The following is a 27,497-nucleotide window of genomic DNA, read 5'->3' as shown; positions in this document are numbered from 1 at the left end:
CTGATGAAAGAAGAGACACTAATCTTTGTTTTAGTAGGTTCCAAGTTTTTATAGCAATAGAACAGAATATTCTGTTGGCCTTACAAAATCAGTCAAAATCCATGAAAACAGCCGGGAGCGAAGGTGAAAATGGCTGGGAGTGAATGAGTTAAACAATATTGTCATGCAACATGTCAGTCAGTTACATCGTCAAATCATCAATCAATATTAATGTTCCTCAGAAATTGTGATTCAAAAGGTCAAAACATAAAATATGTTTTAAAATATTAAAATTCAGCTGATGAGTCTTCTTCACCTGAACACTTGCGTCCATTTCCTCCGCCACTCTTATGAGGCGCTCCCCCTAGTGGCCGGCCAAGTCATTGCTCAACAAGTCATGAACAATGGGGCCGTTCTAGCGGCTGTATATTCACTACAAATATCGCGATACTTGCGTAGGCGTATCGATAATCTATTGGGAGACAAAGTATCGCGATTTATCGCAATATCAATATATCGTCACACTCCTGCACGCTAATGTCTTAGCTAGCTAGCTAGCAACTGTTCCTGGATGCTGTGGCTTTATGCGCCATACTCTCCACTTTACTGCAGCATCCACTTTTCTCAATGACCTCAGTCTCCACTTGTGGGGAAAAAAAAAAAAAAAAAAAAACTGTCACTTTTGTCACATTAAATTTTCAACTTGTTGTTTCCTGGGATGTAAGGAATTATAAAAGAATGGGGAGGTTGAATCGCAGGATCTTTGTCAATCATATGCATATTTTTATTCGTGTTTTTTTTTTTTTTTTTTTTTTTAAGCAAGCATCTAATCCACAAAGTGTATTCAGCGCGACGGCAACAATCAGCGCAATCAGATTGCGGTCCACGGGGAGCCGTCGCCTGCCTCCCTCCATTTGTTGTTTTGTTGACGGAAAACGCAGACAGGGAGGCTGCGTTGAATTATATATTTACATTATATATTCTTTTCATATCTCTCTATTACATCAATAATTCACAGGGGTGTTCTGGCACTCTCATGCGGTGGAGGGGGGGAAATATATTCCCCGACAAATACAGCAAAAAAAAATTAACTCCCACATTCAGATGCAGAAGGAAATGAAATATTTAAACCTGGAGTGTTTGTGTGTAGCTGCTGAAAAGCGCATACCTCCGCCAAGGCATATGAACCACCCTTTTGGATACAATTGATGCCTTATTGAAGCATAAGAAGATAATAAACACACATTATAAGGTGAGAGGCTGCTGTTCTGTTCTCGGGATACTTTAGTATCATAGTCCACAGTCTCCACTTTTCGTTTTTTTCACTCTGTCTCCACTGAAATAAAATTGTGGTCTCATTTTTTACATTTGAGGATAGGCAACTCCAAGACAAAAACCACACATGCTAATGCTAGCTCTGGACACCAAAGTATTATTATAAACGACAGTCCTCATATTTGCTACGTCACGCATGTTCCTTGCTGCCCACAGTCTCCTCCGAAATAAAAATGTCGCCACATTTGAAGCTACATGGCTCGAAATGACAACAGCAACACACATGCTAACGCTAACGTTTGCCTGTCGTGTCTTTCGTACGCCGCAATCTCTACTTCGCTAGAGTGCTGCCCTCGGTCTCCTCTTGAGTAAAAGGACAAGGTAACGTTAGCATTTGAGGAACGATGGCTAAATGATGCTAACAAATATCTTTGCCTGTTTCATTGTCGCATTTGAAGATAAACGACTGGAAGTTGATCAACACACTTTGTCACGTCGGCTCTGTCGTGTTTTGCTTCATAGCTCCCTTTTCGCGCTGCCATTATTAATCTTCTCTGGAATGAAATTTCTCCTGACCAGCAGAAGTGAATTCCGGAGGGTCTGCTTTTCCTGCCTGTCGTTTTAGCTTTTGTGAGCGTGTCTTGTGGGGAGTGATGCGTTTGGTGTTTTTGTTTTTTTGTGCGACCTTTTCCGTAGCCTAACCAGTGTTTGTGTCACGCGTGTGTTATGACCTCATGGTATTTCAAAAGGGGGAAAAAAAAAAAAAAATGCACCCACATAACAGAGGCTTTATGATGTCACTTTTGATTGGCACGTTCGCAGTTATTCCGGGAACACGTTTTTGCAGCATTGAATTGTACGCCCAAATGAACAATGTAGAATAAATCTGCATAAAACAAAATATAACCAGAATATATTACATGGAAATTATCTGACATCCAAAGTATGTTGCTCATTATGATAGTAAATACGTAACAATTAATTAAAGCAAAGAATTTTATGCATACCTACGCATAAAATGACAAGCAAATACTACTACCATTTTTAATAATAATGATGATAAATTATGATTATAATGATGACGCTTCATATTTCCCTTCACTAATATTAAATTACATAAATAAAAAAATATTAACACTTCAGCAATTCCCCCTAGTGGCCCGCCAAGGAATTGCTCAATAAGTAATGAGCAATGGAGCCGTTACAGTGGCTGAATATTAACGACAAATATCGCGATAACTTGTGTAGGCGTATCGATCACCTATCGGGAGACAAAGTATGACGATTTATCGCGATGGCGATATATCGTCACACTCCTCGAAGAAATACATGATGTCCTTGCTTTAAAATGTCAAGGATGCGTCCTCGCGTCACCCTCACATGATGATGAAGATGATGATGATGATGATGAAAGAGATGGATGCTACGCACAATCCGGCGGTAATGGTCCCGAGCCGTGCCGGAATTGGATTCAATTGAAGGATTGCCAAAGGACGGCGTGCACAACGCAGTGGACGACCTTGTTCACAAGCGACACCGAAACTCAATGTGACAATGTGAAGGGGGGGGAAAAAAAAAAAAAAAGTACGTACTGCACCTATACGCAGTGTTACCTTGCTACACACATGGACAAAAGTGCTTGTACGCTTCTATTCATGGAAGAAAAATCCACAGTGGTCACAGAAATAACTTGAATCTGACAACCGTAATGTTAATAATAAAAATTTAATGAATATCGATCAATGAAAATCAGCCATCGCTTTTCAATTGTGGTTCAACAGAAACATGTCAAAACTCTTAAAAATCCTCAAATATTTCATTGCACAATCTTTTGCAATCAAACTATTGATTAACTTTCAGTGAGACGTCCAACAATTATTTTTCAAAACAATTCAGACCTATTGTGAGTATTAGTCACAAATAGGGATGTTCGATACCGCTTTTTTTCAGACCGATACCGATACTCAGACCCTCAGTACTCACCGATACCGATACCAACTGCCGATACCAGTAGTACATTTTGACAAATAAAAAAAATCACTAAAAAGATATTTTTAAACAAATATATTTCCTTTAATTTTGACAAAAAAACAGCACAGTCACTCTTCAATAGTCTTAACGCTCAAAATAAAACACAAAAATGCTCTTTTAGTTTAAGATTCACAATTTTGACAAGTTTGAAAAATGCCCCTTTTATTGTCTTGTACAGTGTTGGGGAAAGTAATTAAAGTAACTAAAAGTAATCTTACTTTTCCCCATGCAGTAATGTGTCGTGTAAAGGATTATTTTCAAATTTTGAGTAATTACATAACATTTACTTTTTTTTTTTTTTCAAAAAGTAATCGTTACTCTTTTTCATTCCGACTGGATACGGAAACGATTCTTATACCCAAGAAATGATTCTCACTTTTTTTTTTTTTTTTTTTTTAACATGGCGTAAAGTCGATCATTTACTTTTCAATCAATCACCAGTTACTTTTGGCAGGGAGTTATAAGAAAAGTCAAGCAAGTATATGGCTGCTGCCGCCATGGCGACCCACTGTTTTTGTTTGACAATCCTGCAATTGTGGTTTGCAGTTAAACAAAAAAAATATTGATGACCTAAATGTCACATTTTGTTGTTGCTGCGAGGGGCTCACTCGCTGCCCGTTTTGTTGACGATTGCCCGGTTCGGCCGAGATCAGTCGTATGGCTCGGCGTGCGGCTTTGCCTTTTGTAAAGCACTGTCGCTCAGCATTTGAGATCAAGAGTATTGCTAATTGCTTATGCACCGATGTGTGCAGCGTGGCCACCAGCCAGCCAATGCACGGGAGCCCGGGATCAAATACTCATTTCGCTCAATCAAATGCACATTTTCAGGTCTGTATGATATATATATATATATATATATATATATATATATATATATTAGGGGTGTTAAAAAAATCGATTCGGCGATATATCGCGATACTACATCGCACGATTCTCGAATCGATTCAATAAAAAAAATATTTTTTTTTATTTATTTATTTTTGTGTGTGTGTGTGAATCGACTTTTAAACTTCCATTTTTAATGGAAAAATATTCAACAAAACGTCTGACTTCGGGTTAGGATTCACACCTTGAGCATGGAAGAATGTTATATGAACGGAACATTAAGCCTTAATATTTTATTTTAATGCTGTTCAAACAAACAGATTACAACCTCTATAAGACTGAAATTTCAGATAAATAAATACATTTTCATATAAATCTTGCACTCTACAAGCTTACTGATTAGTATTTTCTAAATTTGAATGAAAAAAAATCGCAACAATCGACTTATAAATTCGTATCGGGATTAATCGGTATCGAATCGAATCGTGACCTGTGAATCGTGATACGAATCGAATCGTCAGGTACTAGGCAATTCACACCCCTAATATATATATATATATATATATATATATATATATATATATATATATATATATGAAGTTAATTTAAAAAAAAAAAAAAAAACGGGGCGTGAACAATAAACCGCATTGTTTATAAATTGTTTGAAAGTGAGCACATTTGGAAATTCAGCATCAAATTATACAATAGTTGTATCAGACAGTTGGAGGATGTCCGTTGGGGAACGTCACATGCATTTGAAGGTTCTGTTGTGTACATCTTTGATTTGGCTTTCACTGGTTGTTACGGGATGTAACGATAAGGGCAATATCGTGATATTAAAACTGCCACAATACCGCCGTCGTCGTCATGTTCATGACATTTAAAAGGGACACATTTGTTAAAGAAAAAAAGTCAGGCTGATTTCCATTTGTGCAGTTCTAGCACCCTCTGGTGGCTAGTTTTGTAGCTCAATTTTCATGAGTGATGTTTTGGCCCTTCCATGTTTCACATCTACGCTAATACGTAATATGCCTGTGAACCGAGTCAATATATATTGATATAGTGTTTTTTTTTTACAATATCGTACCTTTGTTAAATATCGGCAAACTCCCCACAATATCGTGATAATTATTGTGTTGTGCGCTTCATATGGTGACAATATCATATCATGATGTTCGGGATATCGTTACATCCCTACTGGTTGTTGACATGTAGAAAAAAAAAAAGAAGAGCAACCCCCCCCCCATTTTGTCGGGTGTTGCCAGTTAACATCAAAACAAAGCAATTAGGCCGCGTACCACTTTTCCTCCTCACTCTCGCCTGATTCCACCGGTCGACTTGTTTATTGCTCATTTTCCATCGACACACAAACAACTTTCTTTGTTTCCCCCCTCCAAAACACAATTTAACATCGTCTCGCCATTTTTGTCGGGGGGGCTGCCAGTCAAGCATCATCAGCATCGGATTAACTCAGCTGACTGCCTCTTGTGCAATTACATCTATCGTAGGACCGGCACAGAGGATCCCGTCGCCGGCTTTTCCGATAATTGCAATTGAAATGTTTATGGATTTTTAAGCACCACTTGTTTTTTGTTTTTGTTTTTTTGTTTTTTTTTGCAGCTCGCTTCTTCATCATCTGTTTTGTTCGATTCTCCGCAGACACATCGAGAACTGGACGGGACTGCAGACGCTCCGGGATGTGGACATGGAACTCTACACCGGACTGCAGAGGCTGTGAGTGTCGTTAACTGGTTTGAAGAGATGATAGAATGTCCACACAAAAAAAAGAAAAAGAGTAAAAAGAGTAGTTAGTTTTGTAAACCAAAAAAATGTAGTTCCAGTTAGATTTCTCTTTTTAAAAAGCATCTTCGTTTTCATTTTATTTCGTTAATGAAATTTGTTTTTTTGAATTTTATTTTTTCCCGTTAGTTTTAGTTCAGTAAAATAACCTTTAATAGCACCTGTGTTTTTTTTTTGACACCCTCCTTTCTTACTTGGACCATCTCCAAACATTTTTATTTTTATTTTATTTGAACTGAGTCAAATGCCATTTTTAGCATATGTCGCGGGCCACTAAAAAATGGACGGCGGGCCGCAAATGGCCCCCGGGCCGTAGTTTGGACACCCGTGCCATAGATCATTCCATATTAATTAATAAATTAGAGAGGTAATATATAGTATAAGAGGTTTAGCATTGTAAATGGAGCTGCTCGCAGCTCTAGTTATTATAATTATAGTGTATGCCTATGATTTTCATGTACATACGCTACGAGCAGGATAACACATTTTCTTTTATTGAACTGTATTCATTTAACTGTATTAATTCATTCACTCCCAACCATTTTCACTTAAGTGTTTTCTGGATTTTGACTGATTTTTCAAGGCCCGCGAAATATTATGTTCTATTGCTATAAAAATATGGAACATACCAAAAGAGAGATTAAAGTCTCTTCTTTTATCAGGGAAAACAAAGTATGTTCCTATCTGTTTCCGCTGTGCAGCAATTAGCAATAGAACATAGCTAAGTTTTATCGTTTTTTACAATTCTGCTTCGAACTGTGGGGAAATCAGCTTGTTTTAACATGGCCTGGTTGATCTCTTATACTCTGCTGCCACTCAACCATTTTCTGCAGTTAGAGAGACTCCATCAAAGCCTTTTCTATGCTCTGGCATAAAAAAATAAAACAAAAAAAACGTATAAGTACGTCTTTGGGACACTTAAAACATTTAAAATATGACGTATTTATACGTTTTTGGGAGCTAATGAGTTACTAATGAAATAAAGATAAAAAGAGATACAAAGGGGAAGGACTAGATAAGGTTTCAACTTCTTCCTACTCCCTTTGAACATGTAAAACATTACTAATGATTGCATGTTTCTTTTTTTTTTTAAATCTTTTTATCTGCTACTTATGTTTATTTGTTCAATAAACAAGCATAAAAACAAATGATGATAATAATAATAATAAAAAAAACCAAAATATATTACCCAAAAAATATTGTACCATCGTCCTGCTTTTGTTGCTGCAATTTGCAGCAACGGCCTGCTCCCACTCTCACCGCCACTTCTCAATGGCTACCTGCTGACCTCTACCTCCTGCCTTTTCTTTTTTTTTTTTTTTTTTTTTTTTTTTTTTTATTCTTTCTCCTCCGCCGCCCTTTCAAAACTCGGAGCAGGCCTCTCTCCCCTGATCCCGATGATCCCTCATCAGGGAGGCCAAGTGTAATATCTCCAGCAGCAAATTAGCATTTTTCTCATTACCGCCGCCTCTGTGATAGGGTGTGGGGGGGGGCGGAGGTGGAGATTGGCGAGGGGAGGTGGGCGGCGGCCCCGTAACAGTCCCGTAGCCCGGTTTGACGCTCATTATTCCACATTTTTCAATAACGGCAATATGAGACGCGATCATTCGTGAAAAACGGCGGATTGTTAAATATATGCCGGAGAGCGACGCGCTAATGAACGAGGCGCCGCGCGGGTTTCTGTTGACGCATTAATTGCGAATAGATTCAAATCAAATATCCACCAGAGTGCCACATGATGATGATGATGATGATGATGATGGCGGCGGCGGCCATTCTTGAGCTGCAAACTTAGTAGTCAAACTTTTTCATTTAAGTTGACTATGTGCTGACGTTAATTTAAATATTTGTTTCATTGAACCTTTTTTTTTTTTTTTTATCCAGGTGAGGCCAATTAGACGACATTTTTAAACTTTAAATTGTGTTCACAAAAAATTCACAGTCTTATAGAGGGCTGGAAATTTTGCTGACAAAAACACAAATTAGATGTCAGTTAGGTTGATTGCGCAATTCTCCGCGATGTATAATGACGTGCGTAAACTTTGCTTTGTAATCTACTAATAAAGTTTGACTGACCTATCTGACTGTTTTGTTGACATTCCCTTCAGCGCAGAACCATCTAATGGATGCATAACGTAACCCCAGCCTCTACTGTAGCGCCTTATATATGGAAAAAAGTTTGAAAATATGTCATTCATTGAAGGTGCGCCTTATAATGCCTTAGAGTGCGGAAAATACGGTAACTTTTTTTTTGTTTTTTGATTTTGTCTCCTGGTGTGCTTTGGAGAGTCTAAATTGTTCAGTAAATGTTTGTAAAAAAAAAAACAACAACAAAAAAACAACTTACAGTAGTTCACTAAAGAATTGGAAATATTACAGTATAGGCCATTCATCAATATTTGCAAAAACGTGTGTTAGTAAAGACTTAATGGTTATTACTTATCATTACTTTAGTCAAAAATGACAAACGTCATTGAGTTCAAGCCGAAATTGTCTTTGACGTGCAGAAACGTCGGCTTGTTTGAAGTCTTTGAGCTTGGTTGAAAAACGTTTGTCAGGCTTGTTTTGTCTTGAAAAACATACATTCTATTAACTGACAACTTGAAATGTTCACTACAAGCGCCTTTGATATTTAAAAAAAGAAAAAAGAAAAATGTGCGCTTGCAGTGGATACAGAATTTGTGCCAGAATGCCAGAATGCATCTGCTCACACACTTTTTTTTTTTTTTTGGGGGGGGGGGGGGATTGAGTTACATAATTTTCAAAATGAATAAACTCGCACACACACACACACACAACACGGGCCAAAAAGGAAATGAAAATAAATGGAAACGCTCGTTGTGTTCACCCACGCTGTAGCCTTCTTTTTACGCTTTGCTCACACATTCATGCTCATTTCGTTTTTTTTCTCATTGCAGGAGCATCATGAATTGCAACCTGAAAGTGATCCAGCCGCGAGCCTTCGCTCAGAATCCACACCTACGCTACATGTGAGTAAACGGTGGGCAAAGGATGGCCCGTGTGCCACCGACTGCCCACTTTCTTCTTTGATGCATTGGCAAAACTTATGCTTGGTGCATTTTCACTAAAATTGGTTAACTTTTACTCATATATCTGATTTTAAAATAAAATAAAGTCCTACGTGTTTAAAATGTTGATAATGAAAAATGAGAATATATTAGGGGTGTAAAAAATAATAGATTCGGCGATATATCGTGATATTGCAGTGCACGATTCCCGTATCAATATGTGGCCGAATTAATATTTAAACATCATTTTTTGATGGAAATATTCAACAAGACTTAGAGTTAGGGTTGACCACTTTAAGCATGGAAGAATGGAAAATTAAGCCTTAATATTTTATTTAAATGCTGTACCAACATGAAATAGATGTTTGTTAAATACATAAAAAATGTAATTATTATTATTATTAATAATAATAATAATAATAATAATAATAATAATAATAATAGTAATAAAAATACCGTGGCTCACAGTTATAAGCCTCAAGTTTCAGAAAAATACTTTTTCATACAATTCTTACAGTGTACATGTACAAGTTTACTGATGAGTATTTTCTAAATTTGAGTAATAAAAATAAAATAAAAATCCCAATAATCGACTTATCGAGTCGTATCGGGATTAATCGGTATCAAATCATGCTACGTATTGAATGGCTAGGTACTAGGTAATTAACAATCCAAAAAATAAATAAATAAATAAAACAAACTTTTTAAAAACCCAAACAAATATATATATATATATATATATACACACGGTGAGAGGGAGACTCGGCGCCATTAGTGCGGCCCAACGGCGCCCGTCTTAAATGAGACATCCATTATTTGCTTTAGATAATTGGATTCCTATCTGCGCGGCCTCAACTTACCGAAGAAGACGGCGACGTGCTTCCATTTCGCCGCCCGCTCTCTAAATGGACAATTTGTCCGTCAGGGCCGCTCGGCGGGCGAGCCGGCGAAGAGCAGAGTCGTTTCTCGAACAAAAAAGGGGCTGACGTCTTAGCGTATGACAGCCCGTTATCGCGCTGTTATTTATTTTTTTTCCAGGAGTTAGCGCGACACGAGGAACTCGTTCAAAGTCTTTTTTTTTTTTTTTACCTGAACAGGTCGCCGTTTGCAGCTTGCGACTCAGCAGCTGAATGTGAGCTGTAATTAGTGGAGGACGGCATGTGAAGGAGTAAATAAACCGGAATAAACTGCACGTATGGATTTGAATCTGGCACAATCTTTTTTTTTTTTTTTTTTTTTTTTTTCCCGCTCTGTCCAAGGTTAATTCACAAAAACATGTAAATTTTTGTCAACACTACACATAGGCTAGGTTTAAGAATAATTTCAAATAATGAAATAAATAATTTCAAATAATGAAATAAAAAAAAAGAAAATAATTCATGCGTAAAGTGACAATGATAAAACGTAAACAGTTTAGGAACAATAACGTGAGTGCAATAGTTATTTATTTCGTTTTGTTGTAATTTTATTGAAACTCAATGGGACCGCATAGGATAGCTTGGAGCTTCTGCCGATACCGTTTTCGATTATTTGATTTGTTTGAAGGGATGTTTGTCTTCTCTTTTCTCTATTGTGTGTGGTAGCCCAAATAAACTCATTCATTCATTCATTCATGTTGACAAAAATTCATACACTATGTTTGTTTTTAATAGTTTTAGATTCATTATAGTTAGTGTTTATTACGTTTTGACTTTTGTTTTGTTTTCTTCAGTTACTTTTAATTAGGGTTAGTTTTTTTAGAATGGGTTTCGTAGTTTTTATTAGTGTTGTTCCGGTATCGATACTGCATTAAAACAGTGGTATCGGTATCGGTAACATGCCGATACCATTAATTCCAAGGCTAATATAGGATTTTGGATGCAGCATCTTGCGTCTTGCTCGTGCACGACATTCAACTGATATGTGACATGCTCACTGCACGCCGATCTAAAATATCCTATTGGCCCTTGAATGCTCTGAACCAATGACAGGACAGAAAGAAATATGGACCAACTTGCAACAAAGGATAGCTTTATTAACTGTAACAAAAATGATTTAAAGTGCATCTGAAATTTAAAAAAAATAAATCCTTAATTAAACTACAAACATTTTTTGACTGACCACGTCAAACCATATGATACGGAAAAATAAAATTACATAAAATCAATAAATAATAATAATAATAATATTAAAAATAAATAAATAAATACTTTAACCTCCAAAACAAAAATCTAAAATAATTTGTTCTGATTTTTTTTTTTTTTTTTTTTTTTTTGCTGTGTGCAAAGCGCGCATGCACTCTGCCACTAATGAGAGCACCACTGCCCCCTAATGTAGTGGAGGTGCAATTGCACTTTATACTAGGACAGTAAAAAAAATAAAAAAAAATAAAATAAAATAAATAATAATAATAATAATAATAATATAAAAAAAAAAGCATGTTCCCCGAGGTCAAACGCGCCCCCCCCCCACGCCCCCCACCTGGAGGGGGCCCGCCCCACTATTTGAGAAGCACAGCTTTAACTGAACTTCCTCGCTTGTCTTTGAAGTTTGAGAAAACAGAGAGTCGTGATGGTGGCGCGTCTCCTCCGCGCGCGTGTCAGTCCAGTGATTGACTGGCGCCGAGTCCAGGCCGTGCATTACCGGCCTATGCTCCATTTGCGCTCCCCTCAGCCCTGCCCGTCCGTGTAAAGAGTATGTTTACGGGGGGCAACTTTGGAGGAAATAACTCGTAATGGCAACATTAAAGTAAATGCAGCAATGCAAGACCCGTCAGATTTATGAGGCCATCTCACGGCTCAGCTTTAGCGTGTGCGTGCGCGCGCGTGTGCTAGCGTCCACTTTATCTGCGTGGGTGATCGGGAGTGCTAATCAAAATCGTCTGCATTTAATGAAACATATTAATCCTCCCTCCGCTTTTATTTTCTCGCATCAACTTTTTGGGCCAAAGCGAATCAACTCAAAGCGTCTCGTTGTGGCAATCAGTGCTAACTAATAAGCAGCACCTGTTATTCTTGACTATTACCCATTAGCGCATAGCCATAAAGATGGGGTATGTTTATTCATAATTGTACACACCCACCTGTCGGGGATTGCGCGTGAATGAAATAAACAAACGCTAACGTTAGCGTTAGCCTGTTGCTGTGATTTAGCGCCCTTAGATCTGCTCTCGTTTAAGATGTATCTCCTTACATAGTAATTAAGTAATTTACCTTCATTTTTAAAATGGCCAATTAACAGAGTTAATGTGCTTGGTTATATACAATAGGTAATGTTTTATGTGTCCTCCTTGCATGCTACTTTTTTTTATTTTTTTATGTCCTTCCTATCAGCTATTGTTTGTGAAGCTTGAAAGTTTCCCCCATTGTGGGACTAATAAAAGTTATCTTATTTTATCTCGCCTTATTTGCCGTCTCCGCCGCGTCCGAAAATGTGTCTTAGGCCTATTAAACGGCGTGCTTATGAAAACACAAACAACGTTTATTAGGTTTACTGAAGACTAGGCCGACTTTGGCGTGAATGAAAAACCCTTCGATAGGTTCGTTAAAGGCCCAGTTTGCCGGATTCACTCAGGAAAATGCACTTTTTAAAGACAGGATTACACACTTTAACTTTCTCTCAGTCTACACGTCTGGGTTTATGTTAATCTTTGGTGGTGATTTCGTCCTTAACCCCCATCACCCCCAGCCTGCCAAACACAGAAACGGCCCGCTGTTTACAAAACAAACACAAAATGGCAAAATACAGGCTTGGGTTGTTAGGACAAAATCACCACCAAAGATTAACATAAACCCAGATGTGAAATATGTTATTGAGATTCTTTCATCTTACTTCTTATTGCGGGAATGCTGAAAGCACATACGTTATTGAGAAAGATGACATTATCAGAAAGCGAGGTTGGAGTTTGAGTAAGCATTTATAGCACCATTAAGCTGTACAGAGCAGGGAGGACGACGACGACGACGTCGTTCATTCATAAAGTACAAATTATTGGTGCGATCGTTTTTTTAGAAATATATTTTCAGAGGTTGACGTGGGCGTACAGTATTCATCTGGCACGTAAAATGCCTCTCCGCCATTGCCGATCAGCCCGGGTTACGTTATGTGTCCTAAACCAACATAGAAAATTTTCTCTCTCTCTCTCTCTCTCTCCTCTCTGAGTGATCAGAGGTCCATGGATGTTGTGCCGCAAATACCACATGCACTACTGTCATGATCCCGGGATCGAGGTTGCGTCAGGTGAATACATGCTTCCCGTAAACGTTATTTGCAAACTACATGTGGCTATTTGCGCTGGCGTTAGTGAATTAGACGCTGCATATCAACGAGTCTCATTTGCATTGGGGTGGGCATGTTTTGCGTCGAATGTAAATGCAAAATGACCTCATTTACATACGCCCAAATAAAACCGGCGCACCGTGTCGCAATCTGGTTGGCAGCGCACTCAGTGACGGATTTCGACATCTGCGAGTGTTTAGTGAATTAGGCGCTCTCGGTTTGCTCCGTTTTTACCGGTCGGCGCTGCACAAAGGCGACGCAAACCTTTCGTGAATAGGCCCCCAAGTGTATTATGTTCATTCATCCGTGACAAATAAACTGACTTTGCTAAACACAAAACGAGTACTTTGGGTACATTCAAGACTAAACCGACTTACAAGTTAGGTTTGTTGACGTCTAAATTGTCGTCCACACATACAAATAATTGGAGACTAAATTGACTGTGAAATGACAAGCAAAGACCAAATTGACTGACTGTGATGTTTACAAAAAATATGCACATTTGGCTCATTGAAGCCTCAAAACAGTCTTAGATGTTGACAAAAAAAGAAAAGAAAAGTACATTAGTTATGTTAAAGAGGAAGTTCGGGAATTTGTCTCTCGGGTGAGTGAAAACAAATTCACTTTGGTCTTGACACAAACGTTGAGTTCATTGAGGACTCAAAATTGCTTTTGATGTCCCTGAAAACACGCGAGAATTGAAAATTAAGTATCATGAAAGAAAAGTAGCTTAGTCGCTAGAATTCACTGAGTGCTATACAAAAAAAAAAAAAAAAACTATTAAAAGTCATAAGTATCAATATAAGTCCAACAAAAAATTGCCCCCATCAAAGACACGTCAAATGAAAAGAAGTCAAGCGCAAATCAGATATTAATGAGCTTGCGCAATAATAATAATAATAATAATTAATAATTAATATCGCTCGATTCCATCATCGTCGTCGTCACGGAGTAGCCGTCCAACTTGCATTTACCAAACAAGGGACTCAAAGGTGTCCGTGTTTGTTTGTTTGTTTGTTTTTTTCCTATTTAAAAACGCACACATTTAGCTTGCGCTTAAAACAAATAATATGAACGTGCTTGATGGTGACAAGATGAATACATCAGCACCCTTTTTCAAAGGCTTTTATTTTGGCACATTGCTATGTCGCATTCAAAGCGAGCTGTAAACATCACAAGCTTTTTTTTATTTTTTTTATTTTTTTGCTCTTAATGTAGCTCGAAGGTGATCTGTTGCTAAAAATGAATGCGCTAAACCCTGTCGCTTGTCTCCTCGTACATTCTTTTCTTTTCTTTTTTTTTAAAGATGTAAACACAGATATAGCACACTTGACTGCAGCGCAAAAACAACCCACCAGTTTGAAGATGGTATTGAAAAATGGCCAGATTGAAACCAAAATGGCGGCGTTCTCGTGTCATGTAAGGCATGTGATCTTGAGACTTTTCTCTGAGTTTATCGACATGCTGACCAAATGTCGTGTTTGATAGTGAAACTGTCTTTGGCAGCTGGATTGTTGGCCTTTGACCCATTTACTACCTATATTACTAGAGGTTCGTACTTCATGGAAGTTCTTTGACCTTGTTTTCTAAGCTCTGCCCACATGCAATGTCAATAAAACCCTCAAATTTACATATGCCTAGTTCGAATTTGCTTTAAGTTAGCAAAATATCTTGGATTGGTTCTATATTATTGTTGTTGTTATTATTATTATTATTATTATTACCTGGTTGATCTCCTTTGCTCTGCTGCCACCTGCTGGCTGTTTGTGTAATAACTACCATTTCTGCAACCGTTCTTTGCAGGTGAGAGGCTGGGGGAAAAAAACAAAAAACGTATAAATACGTCTTTGGGACACTTAAAACATAAAAAAAACGTATTTACACGTTATTGTGAGCAAATGAGTTAATAAATGTAATTATAATAAATAAATGTAAATGTTGTCTATCTAAAAACAGTACGATGTATCGGTTCTCAAATGTCCGGCGTCGAGGGGGGTCGCTAATCTTTGTCAAGCGCGGGCGCTTTTTGTGATGAAGGCCTATACAAATAAACTTGACTTGATGTCTTTAAAGACACAAGCTCAGCTATATTTACTTTTACAAGTCAACTTTCCTCTAAAGTGTTTGCCTTCTTAATGGCTGTGGCCTAAATGAGTTTGCTTTACAATGACAGCTCTAAAATCAACTTGATTACCGGGCCAGTGAGAGAGAGCGAGCGAGCGAGCTTAATTTCCAGCAGCGCGTAAACGAGATGAATTTAACCCCTTCGCCGACTGACGCCGGCGTTCCAGTCGAATGTAAATTAAGCGTGTGAGGCGCCGCTCGACGTACGCTTGCACTAAATATTTGATCACGTCCGCGAATGAGATGCAAACACGCCATGAGCAGGTTGTTGTTTATTCTCGACACCGATGATTAAAGTCGACTCGGGGCGTACGCGGTAAAAGGCAGTCAAGAAAGATCCGTGCAGCCAAGCGAGCGCTCGGAAATCATAGCGCAAGTTCATCTCGATTTAATTGCCGTTTTAATTACCTCCCATGCTTTATTCCCATTCTACTACGCAGCACCTTTTCCTGTTTCTGCAGTCTTTTTTTTTATTTTTTATTTTTATTATTATTATTTTTTCCATGCTACTAAACAAGCGATTCTCAACTGGTGAGTTGAGGACAAGACGGGTAGTAAAAAAAAAAATAAAAATATTGGCTTAAATAAGTCTTTGGTTTATGATGGTTATCAACATGCTTCTTTTCATGTAATTGTTTTAGCGTTGTTATTTATTTATTTTTTTAGATATAATGATGGCACCAACATACGGAAGCGTATTGCATTCACTTGAAAAAAAACTAATCTTCTGTTTTTCTGACTAATGTTTTTGGGAGCTTTGTTTTATTGAGTATTTTTTTTTTTTTTTTCTGAATATTTTTTTTCCGTCATAAAAAAATTATTCAAACAAAAACAGAAAAAAAAATTATTCCGAAAAACTGAAAAAAAATATTACTCCGAAAAACAGGGGGGTGGGGGGTAAATTACTCCGAAAAACAGAAAAAAAAAAATATTACAAAAAACAGAAAAAAAAATACTCCGAAAAACATGGGGAAAAACATTATTCCAAAAAACAGAAAAAAAAAATATTCCAAAAAACTGAAAAAAAAAATACTCCGAAAAACAGAGCACCGCCTTCTGTTTTTCGGAGTAATTCTTTTTTGGACCTCTGAACTCCAAGTGACTTGTTTCAGACCACTGACCTGTATTTATGACTGGATAGCCGAAAGCCCATAAACGCCAGTGCAAGCCTTTGAAGTCACAGGGCGGCCATCTTAGTGACCACAAACACCCCACCCCGCCTCGAGCTGCATATGTCACAACTGTACCGTATAGTTTATACGGCAGTCTGCTTGCGACGTGGGCGTAACAAGATGGCCGCCCTGTGACTTCAACGGCTTGCACTGGCGTGTATAGGCTATCGGCTATCCAGTCATATATACAGGTCTGCACCAAGTCATTTGGAGTTCAGATGTCCCAAAAAAAATACTCTGAAAAACAGAAGTTGGTGCTCTGTTTTTTTGGAATATTTTTGTTTCTTTGTTTTTTTTGAATAATTTTTTCCCCCTGTTTTTCGGAGTAATTTTTTATCTGGTTTTCGGATTTATTTATTTATTTTTTTATGACAGAAAAAAAAATATTCAGAAAAACAGAAAAAATATTACTCAAAAAAACCAAACAAAGCTCCCCCCAAAAAATAGTCAGTAAAACAGGATTTTTTATTTTTTTTCCCCAAGTGAATGCAATACGCTTCCGTACCAACATACTGCTTTTCATTTACGTGGAACTGATATTATGAAGTTTTGGTACAAGTTTTTTTTATTATTATTATTATTATTATTATTATTATTATTATTATTTTTATTTATTTATTTTTATTTTTATTTTTATTTTTTTAATTCCCATAATGCCGTGGGGTATTGATTTGAGCATGTGCAATTATGGGATTACCCTGTGGCATTATGGGAACAAATTCAGTTTTTAGCATTTGGCCAACATTTTACCAATACGTTCGAATGACTTTATCAATACGCTGGAACAACTAGAATCTTTTGTCCATGATCTTAGACACATTTTCTATGCTGCCACACACTATGGCAGCTCCCACACAGCCCCCCACCCCCCCCCCCCCCCCCCACCCCCCCCCCCATGCTCCTGCACAGCCTCCTACCGTGTAATGCATTGTAACTGCTGATAGGGCGGACGTGTTAGCACAGAAGCCCCCGGCGGGTACAATTAGCCACATTAGCGTTGGATTTGGTGTATGATTCGCGCACGCAGGGCGAAGTCCGTAATGCGGCTTTGTGTCTTGACGGTGGCCTCACGCGTGCTCGCCACAGGTGCCGGCGTTTAGGCACACACGCGATAAACACATTTCAGCCCAATTAGCCGAGTGTAGGGTCTCATTAATTAATTAGCCCTGTTGACGACGCACGCTCCGCTATTGTGTATCTATTCCGGGCATTTTCATTTTCCGTGTTCAGCACGGTTCTCCCTGCAAAAAAAAAAAGCTCAAACTGAAAAGTGCATGCTTGTTTGGTGGGGGGTGCTTTGGATACTCGATGGTCGATGTGAACAGATGGTTGTTATTTAAAAAAGACATGCAACTGTTCATTTAGCACGTTAACGCTACAGCATGTTGAGTTTAAGGGCTAGCGACACTGAGGCGCACCCCGGTGGGATGCTTGGGATTCTTAAAAAAAAAAATAGCACTTCTAGTGCTTTTTAGTTTGTTGGATGAATGAATGGCAATAATTGCTGCTGTGTGTAATGATTTTCATATCAAGGGAACGACGTTTGTGTAACTTAAAGGAACGCAAGACTTGTGAAAAACTAACCAGCTATTCTGTGAAATGGTTCATTTCAACTCTTCCCTGAAAAAAAAAAATGCCAATGTATGTTGAGCAATTATGATTTTACAACACTTTTTTTTATGAATATTTTTGTGTAACGTATCGGGATGTAACGATATCCAAACATCTTGATACGATATTATCACGATATGAAGGTCACGATACGATAATTGTCACGATATTGTGGGGGGCGTTGGCGATATTTAAAAAAGATCACAATATTGTAAAAAGGAGAGCGCATACTAAAAAAAAAAAAAAAAAAAGCACAATATTGTGCTTTTGTACATAATAGCAATGCATATAAACAACCTACAATCTCGAGAACAATATTGAGGCACTTACTTCACAAGCAAATTAGATTCCCCTTCATCTGAGAATTAGCATAGATTTTAAATATAGAAGGCCAAAACATCCCTAATGAAAATGAAATTGCACTAATAAACTCGCCACTAGAGGGTGCTAGAACTGCACAAATGGAAATCAACCTGACTTTTTTTTTTTAAACAGATATTGCGAACATGAGGACGACGATATTGTGGCAGTTTCAATATCACGATATCACGATATTGCCCCTTATCGTGACATCCCTAGTTAAGTACCGTATCGGGCATTTTGCACAGTCACGTGATCATCGCGACGTATCGCATGCGTAAAATAAGACATTGAATGAATGACGGCAAAGACGCTCACGAAGAATTATCGCGTCCCACGACGGACATCAAAAGTGGAATTACGCCGTACAACAAAAAAGCACTTCTTCAAAAGCCGGATGAAACTGGCAGATCCAGCCGCCGGCGAGTCAAAGTGGACGGTAAACATCCGGGTAAGCTACATTGTCGTGTGCTAAGCACGCTTTAGCCCACATTAGGAGCGGACGAGCTGAGGATTTTACTCTGAACAGAATTGGCGCAGTATTTTGGGATCGAAGACATCTTTTTCTTGCCGATTACGTCAGCAAATCCTCAATTGAAGTGAACGAAGACGGCTTCCGGTTACGCACGGGATGATGCGTCATCACGATCACGTGACCTGGAACGTGGCGTTCCACACGGCATGTTGGAAATCTGATCCTTAATCGGTTTAAAATAAAATTCAGGCAATAAGATGCCAGAGATATTTGCGATTGTATTCTTTGCGCACGATGCCTAATCCAGTACTTTAAAACGGTTAAGTGTTGTATCGCTTTAAGAGCCTCCTGTTTGGCGAAACACGAGTGCTGTGTGTGACTACTGACATGTTGACTGTCACGAAACCGACTTAACAACTTGTGCTGCGTGTCATAATTGACATGTAGAATAATAAATGTTTGTATGCAGTTCTGATATTCGTCAGAATAAAATTCACTCCCCATTACGGTGACATTCTGTCGCGCCAAACGAAGCCCGTCAACAAAAAGACGTTGCGACGAGGTCTCGAGCTTTTTGGAGTCTTCTCTGCCACTTCTCCGGCTCGGTCTTTGTCCCGCCTGTGTCAAATTAAAGGTCAGATGGCCGACGCTTTATTCTAATGCGCCCGAGAGAGCGAGAGAGAGAGAGAATGAATCCGAAGGGAGCGTCGTGACGGCGGAGCGCGAAAGGTCAGTCCCTGTTGGGTGCGAGGACGCAGGGAGAGGCTCTCATTAAAATCCACCAGGCAACATTTTCTTATTGCTAAATGTCACTTTGGTTCTCGGGTCAGACGGCCAGACGCAGAACACCTTTAATTACAAGCGAAAGGATTCTCTGTTTACCTTGTCAAGACTGGCCGATGTCCCGCCTTCCCGTCTTTAAGCAGGAAGACGGACGACCATGTTTGGGGATGGCGAACGTGCCGCCACTATGTAAGTTTAAAACCTGAATAGTCTTTAAAACGACAAAAATGCAAATACTTTATGGTCAGGCGATCTTCATGGACCAGCATTCACTTGCACTTTTGAACTTTGCAGCCGAAACAAACGACTATTTATTTTTAATGGCCAGACACAGATACAATACAATTAGATGGGCTTGCTCTCAAAAAATTTATCAAAACATCCTATTTTAAATGTTTTGTGTCCCAAAGACGTATTTATATGTTTTTTGTTTTTTTTATGCTCGAGCATACAGAAGGCTTTGATGCAGCCTCTGAACTGAAGCGAAAGCTTAAAGCAATGGTGGTTATTACAAAAACGGCCAGCAGGTGGCAGCAGAGTATAAGAGATCAACCAGGGCCATGTTAGAAGGAGCTGATTTCCCCACAGTTCCAAAAAGATTTGTGAATAATGATGAAACTGAGCTATATTCTAATGCTAATTACAACAAAAATTGCTATATCCATTTTTTTTCCTGATGAAAAAAGATACTCTAATCTTACTTTAGAACACAATATTCTGTGGGCCTTGCAAAATCAGTCAAAATCCAATAAAACAGCCTAAGGGGTTGCTTCAGTGAAAATGGCTGCGAGTGAATGAGTTAAAAATGAAACTATGTATTGGAGGAATGACTAAATATCCATCCGTCCATCCATCCATCCATCCATCCATCCATCCGTTGAATGTACCTAAAAAAGTAACTTGCAATCTTACATAGTTACTCTTACAATCAAGTAATCAGGAAACTCATTTAGTTACTTTAGTTTAGTTTAGTCGGGTCTATTAGTGGAGCCTAGATTTCAAAGCAAACATGGGGCATCGGCATTCAGCTGTTATGCCGCTCGCAAAAAGGAATACGCTGCCAACAGAACTGCAGTTATCTGCAAGTGTAAGTGCTATTAAATCCTTAAATCCAGAAAAACAACTTTTTTTCTTCTTTTTTTCCCCCATACCTATGATTAAGATCTTTAGGGTATTTCTATCATCATTTTTTTTTTTTTTTATCCAAAATCAGGTTATTGCACTGTGGATTCTTTTAGCAATTTTAGAAAACTACTTTGTATGTCTTTATTTTTGCTTCTAAATGTTTTAAATTATTCTGTTTTTTTTAAATTATTATTATTATTATTATTTTTTATTATTAATTTGCTTTTAAATGTTCTTCAAGTTAACTGGCAACAGTTAGTCACCAGGTGCGAGTGTGCGTCTGTCGAAGCCATTCGGGGTTTCTCCTGATTTGCCTGCTGTGAACTTGCAATGACGAATGGTAAAGTTTGTGTTATTAAATGTTCCCGCTAACCTGGCCTGAGGGTGAGTAAGCGTGTCGGGGGGTTTTGAGTCGAGCAGAGGTTCTAATCAGTGTCGGGCCAAAATAAATGAGTCCACACGCTTTGGGGCATTTCATGAACAAGTCATTACTGCAGCTGTCTCGGTGCATGACCGACCGACCCGCCCGCACGCGTGTGTTGGGATTCCAAACTTGTGCTTGCGTTTGGGGAGCAGATGCAAAAAAAACACAAAACTTTGAAAGCAACTTTGATGTTGTGTGTAATGAGTCTTGCCGTCCGCACAGAAGCCAATCAGTCACCGGACATTTACTTGCATTGAAATACGCGAGGAACATAGAAAACCTTAATAGGTTAACCTACTACTGCTACTATTACTAGTACTACAACTACCGCTACTATCACGGCTTCTAATGCTTTTTCTAGTATTAAAAAAAGATTACAGCTAATAGCAATACTTTGATTATTACTAAAACTATTAGTGCTACTACTATTACTACTGTTACTACTACGACCACCACCATAATTTCTACTAGTACGACAACAACTACCAGTACTAGGACTGTGATGACTACCACTTCCGATTTTCCCTATCACATTGGTATTACCCTGCGATTGGCTGGCAACCGGTTTAGGGTGTACTCCTCCTACTGCCTGAAGCCAGCTGGGATAGGCTCCAGCACCCCCACGACCCTTGTGAGGAGCAAGCGGTTAAGAGGATGGATGGATGGATGTGTGGGTTGGTGGTTGGATGGATGGATGGATGGATGGATGGATGGGTGGGTGGCTGGATGGATGGATGGATGGATGGATGGGTGGGTGGGTTGGTGGGTGGATGGATGGATGGATGGGTGGGTGGGTGGATGGATGGATGGATGGATGGATGGATAGATAGACGGGTGTGTGGGAATGTGGATGGGCTTGATGGATGGGTGGGTGGGTTGGTGGTTGGATGGATGGATGGGTGGGTGGGTGGATGGATGGATGGATGGATGGAATGATGGATGGATGGATGGGTTGGTGGGTTGGTGGTTGGATGGATGGATGGATGGATGGATGGGTGGGTGGATGGATGGATGGATGGATGGATGGATGGAATGATGGATGGATGGATGGGTGGGTGGGTTGGTGGTTGGATGGATGGATGGATGGATGGATGGGTGGGTGGGTGGATGGATGGATGGATGGATGGATGGATGGATAGACGGGTGTGTGGGAATGTGGATGGGCTTGATGGATGGATGGATGGGTGGATGGATGGGTGGATCGATGGATGTAATGATGGATGGGTTGGATGGATGGATGGATGGATGGATGGATGGGTGGGTGGGTGGATGGATGGATGGATGGATGGATGGATAGATAGACGGGTGTGTGGGAATGTGGATGGGCTTGATGGATGGATGAATGGGTGGATCGATGGGTGGATCGATGGATGTAATGATGGATGGGTTGGATGGATGGATGGATGGATGGGCGGGTGGGTGGATGGGTGGATGGATGGATGGATGGATGGATGGATGAATAGACGGGTGTGTGGGAATGTGGATGGACTTGATGGATGGATGGATGGGTGGATCGATGGGTGGATCGATGGATGTAATGATGGATGGGTTGGATGGATGGATGGATGGATGCATAGACGGGTGGGTGGGAATGTGGATAGGCTTGATGGATGGATGGATGGATGGATGGATGGATGGATGGATGGATTGGTATTACCACCAATGCTACTACTACTACAGCTACCACAATCATTAGTTGGATTCAGAAAGTCGCAAGTGAAGTCTTGCTGACTCCCAATTTATAGTGGCGTGACAATAAAATTCACTTACAGTAACACAACACTAAAAAGTACAATTACGCCTAAAAGTTGCTGTAAGTGAACAACAATTGAGATAATGAAATTGGATTGATTGCACCGAATTGTTTTTAAAGGCGAAACAAACAATTAATTGAAAACTACTACTTGGGTTTTTCAGAGAAGACTATTCTCAGGCTAGGACTGTACAGTATTATTTACAGTAGATATAATTAGATTCAGCACACACCTGCCACAATTGAAAGGACCTGCGGTTCAGCCCAAATAAAGTTCTAGTAGGTATTAACCGTGCGTTACATTTGCAGAAAATTCAGCGCGATGGAACTTTGTCACTCAACCGAAAGCGATGGGGCGACATTATCGCCCAGCCATAGCGGAACATTCTTTCTACGGGTGATGGAGAGCGACTTCCACCTGCTGCAATGAATTGGAGGGCGTGTCTGCTCATGACCCAAAACTGAAGGCCGTCCTGTTCATTGCACACGTCAAAATAGGGATTCGACTGAATCTTGGGACTGCAAATTGCTTCAGGAGGGAATCAGTCATACAAATCAAACATCTACAACTCCTCTCCCAGGTGACGCACCAACACGCACACGCACACAAACGCACCAATATCCAAGTCTTGATTGGTAAAAGTTATTGTCCAACAGCGCATATATTAGCGGCTCTCCTCTCCGGATGCGTAGTCGGGAAGCCGTAGCGGGCCAATAGGCCAACGTGGGCTCCGTGAAATGTTTTTGTTTGCGCGGGCGTTATTGAGCGACTTTTCGCTCCTCCAAGAAATGCAGAGCAGCTGCTTATCCCCCCCCTCGCCCCCCCTCGCTCTATTTAGCCGCTATCCGGAGGAGTTCCTCCTACACGCACTTATAGAAGTGCAGCGGCAACTACTGTGCACTCCAGCCACGGAAGTAGGAGAATGGAACTCAGAGTTTTGCCAAAAGTGGCTTTTTTTTGTTATTTATTTATTTATTTTATTATATATATCGATCTTCGTCCATGGAGCTTTAAAAAGGGGTCGACGTTTGTGCTCAAGGGTCACTTGATTTTTGATTGAACAGATGGGTCGTAGATGATGACATTGTGGATGTAGAAAATCATCACATTTTTATTTTGGTTAATTTTTTCAGAAATTAAAAAAAAATGGACCAGATACATATTAATGATGTCATTTCAGGAGTAATATTGAATGATCTGTTAAACTGCTTTTTTTGTTTTTGGTTTACCCCCCAAAATAATGGCATGGGCCATTATTTTAAAAGGGTGATGATATTTTAATAATACAATCATTCAGTCTTATGTATTAAATATAATATAATTAAATTAAAATTAATGTAGCAGTCTTTAAGAAATTTACATGTAATTTTTTTTACATTTTTGTTATTAAAATTAATCTACCAATTATTTGTTAAAATAATTGAAAATATTCCAAATATAGCATCTGTAAAATGGTGCATTTGACAATTTACTGTTAACGATTTAAATAAATAAACTAACCAATTATTTCATTAGATAAATAAAAAAAAAGAACATTGAATGAACATTCATAATATTCTGTGTTAATATCTACAATAATTTAATTAAAATTAACCAACGATTTATTTAATGCAATATAAAATTATATATATATATATATATATATATATATATATATATATATATATATATATATATATATATATATATATATATATACATTTACACATTTGTTCCCCATGACAAAAAAAAAAAAAAAATGTCAGATAGAAAATGCATTGTTGGCATCACATTTATCTTAGCGCAAAAATCTTTATTGTTAAGCTTTCAATCATTTCCCAGCTAATCATGCTACGCTACATTTTGCTCCATGAACTCCCAACATTTACTGTATCAGAACGTATGGGAATACTTTGACCTTTGACCTTTTTTGCATAATCCAACCGCCTTGCAGTTAACTCATCTACTCCCAATAACGTATAAATACGTTTTTTAAATGTTCTAAGTGTCCCAAAGACGTATTTATACGTTTTTTTGTTTTTTTTGTTTTTTTGTTTTTTTTATGCTAGAGCATAATAATAATAATAATAATAATAAGCCTTCTGGCTTTGATGCAGCCACTCAACTGCGAAGAACGGTTACAGAAATGGTAGTTATTACACAAACGGCCAGCAGGTGGCAGCAGAGCAAAGGAGATCAACCAGGGCCATGTTGCAAACAAGCTGATTTCCAACAGATTTGTGAATAATGATGAAACTTAGCTATAATTCTAATGCTAACAGAAACAGATAGAAATATAATTTTTTTTTTCCTGATGAAAGAAGAGACTTTAATCTTTCTTTTGGTAGGTTCCATGTTTTTATAGCAATAGAACACAATATTCTGTGGGCCTTGCAAAATCAGTCAAAATCCAGTAAAACAGCCGGGAGCGAACGGGATTGCGAAATGTGAAAATGGCGGCGAGTGAATGAGTTAATAAATAATTCCTGCATCCCTTCAGGACAGTGGCAAGTATGTCTTTCTGACATGCCTTCAAGTTGTATTTTCTGCATGGCATAATCCCATCCTTGAGTCACCAGCGATTCAGCTGACATCACCCCAACGCTTCCTGCCCACTGCGTGGGTGCGATCGCAAACGGCCGCCGTTTGCGCGGCTCGGGTGAAGGTTGCGCGGGCCTGCTTGCTTTCCCCTCCCACAGACTGCTCAACCTCCCGCCTCGCTCCTCTCTGGGCTCAAGCCACGTGACCAGAAATAGATGGCGGCGGGGTGAAGGGTACTTCTCCATCCCCCCCCCAGACCAATCGCCGACCTGACGCCGTTTTTCACCAAACGCCGCCTCCCACGACGTGCACACAATTACCTTTTATTTGTAAGTGCGGGTAAACAGACCCCGCCGGAGGTGTGTATGTGTATGGTGGTGGGGGGGGGGGCAGAGCAGCCGCTGCTATAATGGGCAAAGCAAAGTGGTGATAATACGTGATTGGCTTTTGCTTGTTGTCAGCACGCCGCAGGCCTTGTTTGACCTCTGATCACGAGCCGCAAACTTCACCGGCGCCGAGTAACAGGAACAAGTCCGTATCTCGCCTTGCTTATTTCCCGGACGCGAACGCATGCGCGGCTCAAATTTGCATTGTGCCCGATGTTTGGATGCGCGCGCGGCTAATCTGAAGGGTAAACACAAACGCGGAGCCTCGCTAGCCTCTGATAGCGCCGTCACGGAACGAGCTATCTTTTGGCGGTGTTGTGCGCTTGTACAAGGTTGAAAACGCTCGGGGGGGGCGAGCGAGCTCCAGTGCAAAACTTGACCGCAGGGAGTAAATCACGCCAGGCGGTCGTTCTTGTCATTGGAGATTAGCTTTAGCCATGTTTCCATTGATTGCTAAAGTCCAAAGATGTCTATCGTGCATGTGTTGGGTCCGACACTGAAACTGATACCTGTGTCAGTACTTGTATTGCGCCTGCATTTCTTTGTGATGCCTTTGTGAGGAATGCCTGGAACAGGTAAAAAAAAAAAAAAAAAGTCAGTATCTGAGGCCCTGTTGCTGTTCTGGGTGAAGGGTATGAACACAAAATGGAGGGCTGAAATGGATCTGCAAAGTTCACGACTTCCCTGGTGGTTTCTGAGGTCATGTGACTCTATTCTGTGTGAAAGGTCATTGCACAAAATTATGCAAAATCCGTGATTTCCGAGGTTGTATCTAAGGCCTTAATTGTGGCGACACAAAACGGGGGATTGTAGTTGTCCTGCTAATTTCTCTGCTTTTAACTCATTCACTCGCCGCCATTTTCACATTGCGCAATCCCGTTGGCTCCCGGCTGTTTTACTGGATTTTGACTGATTTTGCAAGGCCCACAGAATATTGTGTTCTATTGCTATAAAAGCATGGAACCTACCAAAAGAAAGATTAAAGTCTCTTCTTTCATCGGGAAAAAAAGAGTGTTTCTATCGGTTTCCGTTTTGCAGCAATTAGCATTAGAAGAGAGCTAAGTTTCATCAGTTTTCACAAATCTATTTAAAATTGTAAGTAATTGAGCTTTTTTTCTAGATGGCCCTGGTTGATCTCCTTTGCTCTGCTGCCACCTGCTGGCCGTTTGTGTAATAACTACCATTTCTGCAACCGTTCTTTGCAGTTGAGAGGCTGCATCAAAGCCTTCTGTATGTTCTAGCATAAAAAAACAAACAAAAAAAAACACGTATAAATACGTCTTTGAGACACTTAGAACATTTAAAAAAAAAACGGATTTCCACATTATTGGGAGCAAATGAGTTAATGTAGTACCTTAGGCCTTGTGACAGTTCTGTGAGCACCGACACAAAATGAGAAGTAAAAGTTTAGGAGCAAATTTCTCAAGGATACGGACACGAAAAAGGAGGGTTGAAGTGGATATGTGAATTTCCTGGCTTCCGTGGTAGTTTCTGAGGTCATGTGACTGTTCTGTGTGAAATGGAACTAATTACACAAAATTGATGGTCGAAGTGTATCCGTAAATTT

At 39.4% G+C, this 27,497-nt stretch overlaps 1 protein-coding gene across 5 annotated transcripts in view; it reads left to right on the top strand.

Annotated features, from left to right (window-relative positions):
- The window catches only part of ntrk3b (neurotrophic tyrosine kinase, receptor, type 3b), a 284,546-nt gene that overhangs the window by 98,778 nt on the left and 158,271 nt on the right, over nucleotides 1-27,497 (top strand). For all 5 annotated transcript variants that reach the window (XM_077520229.1, XM_077520224.1, XM_077520227.1 and 2 more), the window contains 2 exons: nucleotides 5,770-5,844; nucleotides 8,829-8,900. In XM_077520229.1, the coding sequence (XP_077376355.1) occupies nucleotides 5,770-5,844; nucleotides 8,829-8,900 (147 nt within the window). The remainder of the gene's footprint in view (nucleotides 1-5,769; nucleotides 5,845-8,828; nucleotides 8,901-27,497) is intronic.

Source organism: Festucalex cinctus, chromosome 4 (assembly GCF_051991245.1).
Source record: "Festucalex cinctus isolate MCC-2025b chromosome 4, RoL_Fcin_1.0, whole genome shotgun sequence".
Taxonomy (NCBI): domain Eukaryota; kingdom Metazoa; phylum Chordata; class Actinopteri; order Syngnathiformes; family Syngnathidae; genus Festucalex; species Festucalex cinctus.
Note: the sequence above shows the minus strand (reverse complement) of the source record. Positions and strands in the feature narration are given on the sequence as shown.